Raw genomic sequence first — 12,521 nt, forward strand, 5'->3', positions numbered from 1 at the left:
AAAAAAAAAAAAAAAAAAAAAAAAAAGACCGTACCCATGACTAATGTAATAAAAACTGATGCAATTGCTTAATCAATGAGCAATGGCAAATGTGGTGTTTCCAGAAGGAAAAAGTGTTTATTGATTTGGCATTTGGTTCATCTTTTTTTTTTTTCTTTTTCCCTGTTGTCTCACCTTGCGTTATTTTTTTTTTTCTGTTCTGGTCTGTTCTCGGATTGTTCTATAGAGTGGTAGTTTTATCCGAAACAAAATTTAGTAACTTATATGTAAATATACATTGTCCTATCTATCTAGTATAACTTTAGTATTTACTTGTTAAAACATCAACACCTTCTACTGCAGCAGAGTCTACAAACCAGCTTACCGATACACCAGTCTTTATGTCATTAACTAAAGCACATGGTAACTTGCTTTGACCCAGGAAAATTTCACGCAACACCGGAGCTTTACCTGCACCAGTTGCCACAAATGCAATTGCTTTGGCATTTTCCAACACTGGGAAGGTGAATGTAATTCTTCTTGGTGGAGGTTTTGGAGAATCATTTATATATGAAATCAATTCGCCTCTTTCTTCCAATAATTTATGACCTGGGAATAAAGAGCAAGTGTGGCCATCTGGCCCACACCCAAGCAAGATCAAATCAAATTGTTTTGGCAACCCATTAGCATATTCTTTGGCAATTGCTTGATCTTTTGCTTGATCGACTAAATCATCTAATTTACCATCCTTTCCGGTTAGCAATGATTGATCAATGACGTGTAATTTCATCTTTGTGGTGTCTTGAGGCAAATTTTTCAAAACCATTTCGTTGAATAATCCAAAATTCGAATCTGGGTGATACAATGGAACTAATCTCTCATCACTAAAGTAGACTTCCCATTTATCCCATTGGGCTTTTGAACCGATCTCCTTATTATCAATCAATGCTTGTTTCAAAATCTTGCCTAAGGAACCGCCAGACAAAGCAATTTTAAAAGAGTCATTGGCTTCAATGGCTTTGTTTTGTTGTTCGATAACATATTTTCCAACTGAATTGGCCACATCTTGTGAATCGGAGTAGGAGTATACTTTGGCTGACATGTTAAAAAGTAGGGTTTAAGCAAAATAAAATCAGATTAAAAAGAAAACTTGTGAAATCTTTGTCTGCTTTTTATCCTGTTCCCTTTTTTTTTTTCTTTTTCTTCTTGCTGGTGTTTGCTTCAGGTACAATAGGACAAGCAACCATGCGAATGGGTCTCGCCCGTTTTGGTTTATATTCTGTTCTCGCTGCAAAATCCCTATAACTCTTACCAATAACGTTTCTTCTTGGTTTGAAGCACAAACCTTCTTAAAACAGTCAAGTTTCTGGCTCTCCATATATTCCTCAAAACGGCTATATGCTATACAAAAGTACAATCTTTCAATTTATTATTCATAAACTTCTCTAGCTTGTTTGCATTTTTATAATAAGTTGTGGTTTCGGAATTATAAGCTCGACAATTGTTGAACATTAGCTTTAGGTCATCCACAAAATCAGTGAACTTTAAATACAAGTTGTTCTCCAATTTTTGCTCTATTGTTGCTAAATCAATCGGATGTTCGATAACTCGATAGTAATCTGGTACTTCTTCTTTGTTAACTGCCACCGCAAATGGCCAAGCAGAAGGGTGGTTCTGAATTTCACTGAATAGCGTAACCATAAAGTTGTAATGTGGTCCTCTTTTCGGTTTCTGCGCTAACTTATCCATTTCTTCCAGCCACCCTGCCTCTGCTAACCCAGGGATATCTTTTGGGTCTAAAGTCACATTTTTGTTGGTCTTAAAAACTTGCAAGCCTGGTCTCACTATTTTTGATTTGGATCTAGACCTGATTTTCCTTTCAATGGCTGCTTTTTGCAAAAGTAATATTTTACCCAGATCGAGGTATCTCAATATTGAAGGCAACATGGAACACTGCATCAATGTACCACCTTCGTAATCCTTTATGTACCCCATCCACACCGATTTATCTAACGATATTTCTTTCGTGAAACCCTGTTTTTTGAAATACCCAATTGCATAGTTATCTGCATACGTCAAAAAATACTTAATTGGAGATGTCGCCCTCACATAGTCCTTCAAATGATTCATCAAATGTGCACCATACCCACGCACTTGCTCGGTTGAAGAAATAGCACAAAATACAATTTCGGCAAATCCACGGTTGTTAAATGGACGGTATGTAATACCACCTACCACTGTAAGAGGCTTTCTAACAACAGCCATTGATAAATGTGATCGATCATACACCAAACGCGATATATATTCACGAGGCATCTTGGGTAGTTGCTTTTGGAAAATATTCTTCAATCCAGTTAACACAATCAAGTTTTCTCTACTATTGTCATTATTCACCACACGAAATTCTATTTTTCCTTCTTTTTCTTCAATTACGGAAGGTCGTTCTTTAAATGTGTAAATCTCGCCATCAAAGTTAAAATTGGTTATTCTTTTTCTCTCTTCTTCAGCTTCTTCATCTTCTTCTTCTTCTTCTTCATCATCCTCTTCTTCTTCCGCTTCATTATTTTCCTTCTGGGCAGATTCCTCTTTTGATTCCTGCTTCGCCTCAGACTTGGTGTCCCTGGCTTCCTTCTTATCTCCATCTTCCTCTTCTTCTTGTTTTGTTTCTATTTTCACTTTTTTTTGTAAAGGAACATTGTCATTTTCTTCATCATCATCCTCGGCACGTATTGTTGCAGTTCTTTTTCTGTCGACCATTACGAATTGTGATTTATTGATTGTTGCTTCTTTCAGGTCAATTGTTCTTCTGTTTCCTGTTTATTTTTTTCGTTGTTGTTGTTGTTGTTCGAAAAAATAAAAATATTGTGTTCTCCATACAGTTGAGCACGTGACCTACCCAGAGGAAGGCAATTTAGAGATGAGATTTACCAAAAAAAAAAAAATTTCATACTTCGTCATCTTTCAGTACTTCTTTTATTGTGCTTTATTGTTATTTTAATTCAAGTCTACATTCCTAAATAATTAATAAATAATGTCAAATTATACTCAAATGGATCCCACCAATCAAGGCGGTGGTGCTCAAGTGGCTACAGTATTATGTTGCAATTGTGGTGTTCCTATGGATGGGTCCCTGGGATTAGTAATGTGTTACGACTGTATTAAATTAAATGTTGATATAACAGAAGGTATTCCAAGAGAGGCAAATGTGTCATTCTGTAGAAATTGTGAAAGATTTTTACAGCCACCTGGACAGTGGATAAGAGCAGAATTGGAATCCCGTGAGTTGCTAGCTTTGTGTCTTAGACGTTTGAAGGGTTTAAACAAGGTGAGGTTAGTTGACGCAAGTTTCATCTGGACTGAGCCTCATTCCAGAAGAATCAGAGTTAAGATCACTGTTCAAGGTGAAGCCATGGCAAATACTATTGTTCAACAAACATTCGAAGTCGAGTACGTTGTGATTGCCATGCAATGTCCAGATTGTGCCAAATCTTATACCACCAATACCTGGAGAGCCACCGTTCAAATAAGACAAAAAGTCCCACATAAGAGAACCTTTTTGTATTTGGAGCAATTGATTTTGAAGCACAATGCTCACGTCGATACTGTTTCCATCCAAGAAACCAAAGATGGGTTAGATTTCTTCTATGCCCAAAAAAACCACGCAGCTAAAATGGTCGATTTCTTGCAAGCTGTTGCTCCTATCAAGGTTAAGAAATCTGAAGAATTGGTGAGTATGGATATACATTCGGGATCATCAAGTTATAAATTCTCCTATTCTGTAGAAATTGCTCCTATTTGTCGTGACGATTTGGTTGTTTTGCCTAAAAAGTTGGCACATTCCATGGGTAACATCTCACGTTTGGTTTTATGTAACAAGATCACTAATTCTATTCAGTTTATGGATCCTAATACTTTGCAGACAGCCGATTTATCATCTCCAGTGTACTGGAGATTTCCGTTCCCATCATTATTAGATGCCACACAATTGGTGGAGTTTATTGTATTAGATGTTGAGCCAACAGGTGATATCAGAGGTAAATATGTGTTGGCTGATATTGAAGTGAGTCGTGCCAGTGATTTGGGGTCGAATGATCAAACTTTCTATGTCCGCACCCATCTCGGTGGTATCTTACATCCAGGAGACTCTTGCTTGGGTTACTATTTGACAAATACAAATATAAATTCTGAGTTGTGGGATACGTTGGATACTGATAATACCCCTGAAGTTGTGATAGTAAAGAAACATTACGCAAGAAAATCCAAGAAATCTAAGAATAGAAAATGGAAGTTGAAGAGAATGGCCAGAGAACACAATGATATTGTTGCTAATGACGATAGCAGACAAGCAAGACAGGAACAAGAGAGAGCAGAAAGAGATTACGAGTTGTTCTTGCAAGAATTAGAAGAGGATGATGAATTAAGACAAACAATCAACTTGTATAAAGCCGGTGATAATCAACCACAAGTATCCAGAAATCATGACGACATGAATGATGGCGAAGAAGATGACGAGGATGCTCCTGAGATTGGCATTGACGAGTTATTGGATGAATTGGACGATATGACGTTGGATGACACACCAATGAATTAGTGGATGTGGGCATAGGACTATTCATAGAAGTGTAATCAAACTCGTATAAGTAACATATAATGTAAATTTTTCTAAACAATTTGATGTAGGAACTTTTGGTAATAGATTTGTATGATAAAGTAATTATTCGAAATCAGAATTAGTATGAGTATAAGATTAAATCTGTGCGTAATCGATTTTGTTTGTTTGTTTGTTTGCTTGTTTTTTCTCCTCACGTTTTTAATCTGTGGCGATAATATAAAAATACTTGAATATACCCTAATTGAGTTATCATTAATAGAAGCTACCTCCGATATTAACAATGACAAGCCATCTGGATCAGTTAGTCAAAAAATATATTCTCAACCAATCTTTTGTTGAATCGTCTTTCTTTACCAAGTTATCTGAATTAAAGTTAGAGAAGTACAAATTGGACTCGTCTTATATTGCCATTCATGGTTTCCAAACACACCCATCGAAATTGAACAAATTTAACGATACTCCAGTATTGAACTTGGATCAATCTAGTTTTGCTGATACGTTGAATGATCTGAGAATAGACATTCCTGGAGAGTTATTCAATGTTAATACTATTGAAGAATTCAAGTCCCTAGATAAATTGAAGCTTTTAAATACATGGGGGCAAAGCATATACCTGGATGTGACAAATGCTTCTAGTTTTGACTACAAATTATTTAACAAATTCTATATTTTGACCTACTCGGATTTAAAGAAATATAAATTCTACTATTGGGTTGCGTATCCCACTTTGAGCAATAGTTGGACAGTTGAAAATGAATCCCAAGAAACAGACGCTACAATAACTCAATTGGTTAAAACTGAAATGGATAAGGAGTATGGCCAGTTTTTCCAATTTTATGAGGGGAAACTTCATAAATCTGTTCGAGTAGACAAAGAGCGTACCTTTGTATTTATAGATACTTGTTTAAGTAAGGACAAGAAGCCTACAAGTCAGCTCAAGAACTATTTATATTACATTGCATACAAGGGTATTAAAGAAATAGATCTCATTACTTACCGCAATAATAACTTGGCTTTTAAACAGCATTTGAAATTAGATGCTTTTTCCGACTCCCCGAAAATCACTGGTTGGGAAAGAACAAGCCAGGGGAAGTTGGGACCCAAACTTGCAGACTTGGGATCATTAATAGATCCTTTACAGTTGGCGGAGCAAGCAGTTGAATTGAATTTGAAACTAATGAAATGGAGAATTGCCCCGGATATAAATTTAGAGATAATTAAGAAACAAAAAGTTTTGCTTCTTGGAGCTGGTACTTTAGGAAGTTATGTCGCAAGAGCATTGTTAGGCTGGGGTGTGAAAAGCATCACTTTTGTGGATAGTGGTAGAATATCTTTTTCCAACCCCGTGAGACAACCACTTTTTAATTTTGAAGATTGTTTTAGTGATAATGGACAAGGTGAGTACAAGGCATTGAGGGCTGCAGAAAATTTGAAAAAAGTTTTCCCTGGTGTAGATGCAAGAGGTATCTGTTTGGAGGTCCCTATGGTTGGTCACCCAGTTACTGATGAACAAAAAGAAAGGGCAAATTATGAGACTTTGCTAAAGCTCTTTGAGGAGCATGATGTTATATTTTTATTAATGGATTCAAGAGAGTCTAGATGGTTGCCCACTTTAATTGGTGCAGCCAGTGATAAAATAGTGATTAATGCTGCCTTGGGCTTTGATAGTTTTCTTGTAATGAGACATGGAGTGATGAGTCAAAAGGATAGGTTAGGGTGCTATTATTGTAACGATGTGGTAGCTCCTAATGACAGCTTATCAGACAGAACACTAGATCAAATGTGTACTGTAACAAGACCAGGGGGTGCTCTAATGGCTTCATCCTTAGCTGTTGAATTGTTGGTGGCAATTTTGCAACATCCTGAAAAGAATCTTGCACCACATGATGCTGAAACAAAATTTGGGAATGTGCCACATCAAATAAGAGGGTTCTTGCACAATTTCCTGCAAACTAAGTTATTTGCTCCTAGCTATGCCCATTGTTCAGCTTGCTCTCCACGAGTGGTGACAGAATTTAAGCAGGAAGGTTGGGAATTTGTTAGGAAATGTCTTGATAATTCCCAATATTTAGAGGATATCTCTGGGTTGGCCAAAGTGCAACAGGAAGCTGAGTTGGCTGCTAAACAATTGCTTGAAGATTTGTCGTTGGACGATGATATTGGTGATGAAATTGATGAGGATTCTGAGTGGTTAAGTTGATAGAGTTTATATTTTGTGTGGGTTCAATAGTATGTTTCTTTTTCTTCTTTTTCTTCTGCGCGTCTTTGTGTTCTGAAAAAAAAAAAAAACTAATTGTGAAAGAAAGAGGAGTGAACAGAAAATATTCAAAACATTGAAAAGAGGGAAAAAAAAGAAATATAAACAAATCTAACCAGTTCAACTTTAATCTTTATCAATCAACTATATAAACATGAATACGTTTTCATCTCCACCAAACGTAATACGAGAGTATAATGACACAACTTATCAGCTGCCATTGAATTCACAATTCCGTCAATCACCATTCTTGCAGAATCAATCGCCAGACTATGTCAGCTTGCGAGAAGAGGATGATACTAATGATAAGAGCATAGACATCATGTCATCATGTATAGTAGATTCAGTAATCTATAAATCACAAAAAATTGCAGGCCCACTATTGAGTCAAATATCCAACTTGAATATTCAGCAAGCATTGATTATACGGGAACTACTATTCACATTGTTAGGGCATGAAGGCCATTACATTCAATATAGCAAACGTTATGATCCAACATCACAAATCAGCCGAATTGAAGGACCCGATTATAAGATTGCAAAGAATTTGGATATAAGTTTAAAAGTAATTACTAAGAAATTGGTTAAATTTGGAAAATACTACAGTGGGTTAAAATCCTTTATTCAAGTATTTGATAATAACAAATTTGGAAAAATTGTTCAAAAATTTTGTTCTGAAGTGAGAAAGTTCTTATCGAGTTACCAACAAGTACTAATAAATGTCGAGCATGAGTTTAAGTTCAATAAGAATTTTAATTTGAACATGTTGGATCTGCTCTTGCATCAGGAAATATCCAATAAAATGACCCATCTATACCAGATTGGAATAGAGATTAGTCGGATAACGGAAGAAAGACAGAAAATGTCTCAGGCCGAAATTATGGGTAATTTTGAACCAACAACATTGGCTAACACAAGCATGAACGGTATCAATTCTGAGCCTAATGTGTATTATGGCAAATTTGATTGTTGTAAAGGTGGACTCTTACTTCAAGTTATACAAGAAAGAATGGTTTATTATAAAGGTGATCCAATGTCCCTAAACTTTTTAACACAGCTTTTTGATATTGTTAGTTCAGATTATGTTGGAATGTTAAATCAATGGCTTTTGGAGGGCGTAATAAACGATCCGTTTGATGAGTTCATGATTAGAGAAAAACGAGTGCCAGACTCCTTTATGGAAATATTCCAAAGCAAAAGTGAATACTACTGGAACGAATTGTTTTTAATTAAAATAGATGGTTTGCTCAATCAATTTCAGAATTCAACTATACAGTCGAAAATTTTAAATACAGGGAAATACTTGAACATATTCAAACGATGTACAGGGTTGCACAATTTTGAATCTTTAAAAGAAAAGTTGACCTCTATAACTAGTTTGGCAGCTCCTGATTTGGAACTTAAGATTGATGAGTTTTATCATAGGGCAAACAAAATGTTAATGAAATTGCTTTTCGATGGATATAATTTCCCAGCAGTGGTGAAAATATTTCAAAGATTGTTTCTTTTCGCAGATTCTTTTCAAATCGATAATTTTATTGATAGTACATTTAGTGAATTGAAAAGGGGGAAACTCAAGATTTCAGTTTCCAGACTACAAAAGCAATATGACGATATATTCAAAGAAAAAATTGAAAATAAAGTCGGTGTACACCCTAGTGTATATGATGTGTTGAAGAAAAATCAAAGGCTATCGGTGACGTCGGAGTCATTGTACAAAGTGGTTGAGGAATTAATGGAAAAGAACCTGGATTATTTGATTTCAGACAACAACTTGCGTGGGATATTTCATAGAGTAGCGTCGTTGAGAGATGACCTGCGAATTACCATACTGAGTGCTGCTGATTCTGCTACTGAAAGTATCAAGGATGAACCAACAATAACTAGTGTTGATCTTACTATACCGTTGCCATTTCCTTTAAACTTAGTTTTGAATCAACAATTGTCATACCAGTATGAAATAATGTTTAAATTATTAATTAACATCAAATTCATTTCAAAGTATAACAGCACCAATTGGCAAGAGATGAATTATTCTAAAATTTGGACAAACTTGCATTTCAACTCGAGTGTGAAAAAATGGATATTGCGTTGCAGAGTATTGCATTCAAGAATTTGCAGCTTTATTCATGAACTTGAGAATTACATCGTGCATGATGTCATTGAGTATAATTTTGATGAAATCAAGAATTTGATAGACACTACTGCAGCTAACTTGGCGGCAAGTGAACTTGGGTCAGATATAAATGATGAAGGTGATAATATATTTAATGGGTCATTGATTAGAGGGACATTTAATAACAATTCAATATTCGACTCTAAAGTTCACAAGCACAGGGTAACATATGTTGAAGGGATATCAACAGTTGAGCAATTAATCCAGAAATTTTTGGACTATTCTAGTACTTTATTAAATGATTCGTTGCTTACTCGTGAAGAGTCCTTGCGTCAGCTTCGTAAAATGCTAGATTTTATTTTCCATTTTAATAATTACATTGTTCAAGTGAAGAAAGTTTTGGTGTTGTTAAACCATGAATTGTTCGACGAGTATTCTAGGGAATTCCCTTCTAAATTTGAAAAGCCAATGGATAAAGAACTGATAGATAAAAGATTTGCAAACTTGAGCGACACTTTTCTAATGCAGTACGAAAAATTTGGTGAAAATCTTGTTACGTTTTTGGCCACCATTAAGCAAGTTGGTGAAAGAGAAAACCAAGGATTATTGGAATTAAGTAACAGACTAGAACTTTGTTTCCCAGAGTAGGGTTAAGAATGGTCTTTAGTTATTTACTTACTTATTTATTTATTTCTTCCCAGAAAAACTGTATACAAATGTATTTAGAAAAGAAAAAATCTGCCTAGCTTATGACAGTATCTTCGTCAGTAGCTTGAGCATTTAACTCTTTAATTATGGCGTCGGTTTTTTCGTCACTGTAAATTTGGAAACCACCATCTTTAGTAACACTGGCCAATTGAGCATTCTTGCAATCCAATTTTTCTTCCATCACTTGTTTCAATATTTTCAAAGCCAATAACTCGGCTTCCTTCAATGTCAAAGACTTGTGATATTCGTTATTCAATTCTGCTTGAGCACCTTCACTACCAGAACCAATGGCTTTGGCCTCGTATCTATAAAACGTACCTGATGGTTCTGCATGATACAATTGTGGGCCCTTTTCTTTGTCTACTCCTGCAATTAACAATGCCACCCCAAAAGGTCTAGACATCAATCTCTTTTCACCACCAGCACCTTCTCCAAAACGTAAGGCCAAGTCACATACACTTTGGGTCAAACTTTCAACTCCAATGTCTTCATCATAGTATAAATTATGAGTTAAACTAGATACTCGAGCATGATCAATCATCGATCTGGCATCAGCTGTTAACCCACTCATGGCACAACCAATATGATGATCTATTTCAACAATTTTTTCAATGGAAGAAGATTCTAATAATGATGAAGTGACTCTTTTTTCAACCCCTAATATCACACCTTCACTAGTTGATATACCTATGGCAGTAGATCCTAATTTAATTGCTTCAAGGGAATATTCGACTTGGAATAATCTACCTTCTGGTGAAAAAGTAGAAACACCACGATCATATTCACTTCTTGTTAAAAACATATTTGGTCTAATTAAAAAAATGCAATTGAAGACAGAAAAATCGTTAGCTTCACGTCAACTAATTGTTTCAAGATATTTCCTGCTTCTGTTTTTTTTCTCTTTGGTTGTTTTTGTTGCCACCAACAAAATGAGAGAATGCTATATTTTGACCACCATCGCACGACAAGGCTTTATTGTTGTTGCCTCAAGTTTAGCATCAAGCATGCATAGGATGAATACAGAGTTTAACTCAACGCATATAATAATATTAGGCAACTATATAAATCTATCAACTTCTTTTGGAACAATATCTTAGATAGCTTTTTTTTTTTTTTTTGTAATCACATTTAATTGTTCTTTGGAGCCAATTGGACAATTTTTTCAGCAGCTGGGTCCAAATCTTCGAAAGCATATAATTTCAAACCAGAGTTTTCAATTAATTCTTTAGCTTCAGCCAAATTAGTACCTTGTAATCTGACAACAACTGGAATGTCCAATTTGAAGTTCTTGGTGGCAGCAATCAAACCTTTGGCAACATAATCACATCTGACAATACCACCAAAGATGTTGACGAAAATACCGTTAACTTTTGGATCTGACAAGATCAATTCAAAAGCTTTTTCAATGGTTTCTGGAGTAGCAGTACCACCACAGTCCAAGAAGTTAGCTGGTTCACCACCGTATAATTTGATAATGTCCATAGTAGCCATGGCCAAACCAGCACCATTGACAATGTTGGCAATGTTACCATCCAATTTGATAAAGTTCAATCCATATTTACTGGCTTCAGCTTCTTGAGGATCTTCTTGGGTTGGGTCTCTCCATGAGAACACTTCTTCTTGACGGAAAGAGGCATTGTCATCGAAACCTAATTTGGCATCCATGGCCAAGACCTTGTGGTCGGGAGTTTCAGATAAAGGATTGATTTCAACTTGGGTACAGTCACGTTCAATGAAACATTTGTACAATGATTGGATGGTTTTGGCAGCTTCTGGGATGGCATCTTGGGTGAATCCTAAAGCACCGGCTATTTCAGTGGCCAAGGAATCAGAAACACCTTCTTCCAAAGGAACTGGGAAAGTTTTAATAGCAGATGGGTCTTTGGCAGCAACACCTTCAATGTCCATACCACCTTGGGCAGAAGCGACAATAACTGGGGTTTGACGAGCTCTGTCCATCAAGATGGCAACATAGGCTTCAGAAGCAGCATCTCTTCTCTCAACAATGTAAACAGCGGTTACTTCTTTACCAGCAGCACCAGTTTGTTTGGTGATCAATTTGTGATTTAACATTTGGCTAGCCAAGTCTTTGGCTTCTTCTGCGGAAGAGATCAATTTAACACCACCTTGCAAACCAGAGTCAAAGTGACCTTTACCACGACCACCAGTTAAAGCTTGTGCTTTGATAACTAATTCATTGGTACCCAACTTTTTGGCAGCATCATAAGCGCCTTCTGGAGTGGTGGCTGGGTAACCTTTTGGAATTGGAACACCGTATTCGCTCAATAAAGCGGCGGAACGGTATTCATGCAAAGACAAAAATCTCTTTTGTTGAGCAGCAGACTAATAACAATGGGGGTTAGTAATTGAACTCGGGGGGGGCAATAATTGGCTGATTTTTTGTTTAGACGGGGGGAACAAAGAAGGACAAAAAAAATACTATTCTAATCAGATACGTCATGAGGAAAATCTAGTTTGCAATGTTCCTCTCTCATTTGGGGACTAGTTGGTGGATTGGTCATTGCCAATTGCTTCATAGATATGTATGACTTCTGGTTCCTTGCAATGGCCACTTGTTGGTGGGAGGATTCACCCCGAGGTATGTATCTATTTCTCCTCTTCTCATTTGAAAAGTTACTCTTTTTTTTCTGTCCCTTCTTGACCCGAATCACGGAAATTCAAACTGAAAACTGACATACTCTTGAAATACGGGCAAATGATCTTGACAACATTGTTGAAAATATAAATTATGAATAGGTAATACTAGTGATGATGATTATAGAGAAACGAAAAAAAAAAAAAGAGTAGGAGAAAGTGGAAAAAAAATGGACAAGAAAAAATTCCAACGT

The 12,521-nt window shown here is 36.1% G+C and overlaps 7 protein-coding genes across 7 annotated transcripts; 3 read left to right on the top strand and 4 right to left on the bottom strand. All coding sequences in view use genetic code 12, as the record gives it.

The window, feature by feature from the left end:
* Positions 1–301: 301 nt before the first annotated feature.
* Positions 302–1,081, bottom strand: CD36_32240 (6-phosphogluconolactonase, putative; the record flags this gene model as incomplete). Its single annotated transcript, XM_002422139.1, has 1 exon — positions 302–1,081. The coding sequence occupies one exon, from the start codon at positions 1,079–1,081 to the stop codon at positions 302–304; it is 780 nt and encodes a 259-aa protein (XP_002422184.1).
* A 299-nt stretch (positions 1,082–1,380) lies between these two features.
* CD36_32250 (subunit of histone acetyltransferase complex, putative) lies at positions 1,381–2,736 on the bottom strand (the record flags this gene model as incomplete). Its single annotated transcript, XM_002422140.1, has 1 exon — positions 1,381–2,736. The coding sequence occupies one exon, from the start codon at positions 2,734–2,736 to the stop codon at positions 1,381–1,383; it is 1,356 nt and encodes a 451-aa protein (XP_002422185.1).
* A 274-nt stretch (positions 2,737–3,010) lies between these two features.
* CD36_32260 (60S ribosomal export protein NMD3) lies at positions 3,011–4,570 on the top strand (the record flags this gene model as incomplete). The annotated part of the gene is made up of 1 exon (XM_002422141.1): positions 3,011–4,570. The coding sequence occupies one exon, from the start codon at positions 3,011–3,013 to the stop codon at positions 4,568–4,570; it is 1,560 nt and encodes a 519-aa protein (XP_002422186.1).
* Positions 4,571–4,871: 301 nt separating this feature from the next.
* CD36_32270 (autophagy-related protein, putative) lies at positions 4,872–6,791 on the top strand (the record flags this gene model as incomplete). Its single annotated transcript, XM_002422142.1, has 1 exon — positions 4,872–6,791. The coding sequence occupies one exon, from the start codon at positions 4,872–4,874 to the stop codon at positions 6,789–6,791; it is 1,920 nt and encodes a 639-aa protein (XP_002422187.1).
* Positions 6,792–7,002: 211 nt separating this feature from the next.
* Positions 7,003–9,612, top strand: CD36_32280 (gamma-tubulin complex component, putative; the record flags this gene model as incomplete). The annotated part of the gene is made up of 1 exon (XM_002422143.1): positions 7,003–9,612. One exon carries the CDS (start codon positions 7,003–7,005, stop codon positions 9,610–9,612), a length of 2,610 nt encoding a protein of 869 aa, XP_002422188.1.
* Positions 9,613–9,706: 94 nt separating this feature from the next.
* On the bottom strand, positions 9,707–10,474 carry CD36_32290 (proteasome subunit, putative; the record flags this gene model as incomplete). The annotated part of the gene is made up of 1 exon (XM_002422144.1): positions 9,707–10,474. The coding sequence occupies one exon, from the start codon at positions 10,472–10,474 to the stop codon at positions 9,707–9,709; it is 768 nt and encodes a 255-aa protein (XP_002422189.1).
* A 326-nt stretch (positions 10,475–10,800) lies between these two features.
* Positions 10,801–12,404, bottom strand: CD36_32310 (succinyl-CoA ligase, beta subunit, mitochondrial precursor, putative; the record flags this gene model as incomplete). Its single annotated transcript, XM_002422145.1, has 2 exons — positions 10,801–12,015; positions 12,372–12,404. The coding sequence occupies 2 exons, from the start codon at positions 12,402–12,404 to the stop codon at positions 10,801–10,803; spliced, it is 1,248 nt and encodes a 415-aa protein (XP_002422190.1).
* Positions 12,405–12,521: the final 117 nt, after the last annotated feature.

This window comes from Candida dubliniensis, chromosome R (genome assembly GCF_000026945.1).
Source record: "Candida dubliniensis CD36 chromosome R, complete sequence".
Classification (NCBI taxonomy): Eukaryota; Fungi; Ascomycota; class Pichiomycetes; order Serinales; family Debaryomycetaceae; genus Candida; species Candida dubliniensis.